The sequence below is a fragment of the Plasmodium gaboni genome (genome assembly GCF_001602025.1).
Source record: "Plasmodium gaboni strain SY75 chromosome Unknown, whole genome shotgun sequence".
NCBI lineage: Eukaryota > Apicomplexa > Aconoidasida > Haemosporida > Plasmodiidae > Plasmodium > Plasmodium gaboni.
In genome coordinates this window covers 1-655 of record NW_017385552.1, presented here as the reverse complement: position 1 = coordinate 655, position 655 = coordinate 1, and the positions used below count along the sequence as shown (strand labels likewise).

The 655-nt window shown below is 33.7% G+C and overlaps 1 protein-coding gene across 1 annotated transcript; it reads left to right on the top strand.

Annotated features, from left to right (window-relative positions):
• On the top strand, positions 1-655 carry PGSY75_0040100 (putative EMP1-like protein; the record flags this gene model as incomplete). Its single annotated transcript, XM_018783518.1, has 1 exon — positions 1-655. A coding segment is annotated over one exon (655 nt), but the record flags the coding sequence as incomplete, so codon positions are not given.

Genomic DNA, 655 nt, shown 5'->3' with positions numbered 1-655 from the left:
GAAGATATCTGGAAAGCTATGACTTGTGTTGCACCAAAAGATGCAAAATTTCAAAAAAAAAACGACCAAAATGGAAATACAATATCGTCAGAACATGAAAAATGTGGATATAATAAAACCACTCCTGTTGATGACTATATCCCTCAACCTTTTCGTTGGTTAACAGAATGGAGCGAAATTTTCTGTAAAGCAAAAACAAAAAAACTGGAAAAACTACAGACGTCATGTAATGAATGTACAATTAATGGCACATCATGTAAGGATGATGATGATGGATCCATATGTGAAGAATGTAAAGAAAAATGTACATCTTTTGGTAAGTTTGTTAAAGAATGGCAAGAACAGTTCGCTAAACAATCCAAAACATATAACGAATTGTATAACAAAGCAAATAATAACAGTGTTAGTACTGCGAACACTGTTTCGGTCACACCTGGAGGTAGACGTAACCCTAGAACTCTTGAAGACGATGATAATAAACATGTAGACAATTTTTTAAAAAACGTTAAAGACAAATGCGGTGATGACAAGGCCAAAACGGCCGAACAGTATCTGTATAAAGCAAATAATTGCGTACAATACAAATTTACCCAAACTAATGGTGTTGCTAATAATGATGATGAGACTTATGCTTTTAACGAAAAACCTCCAAATG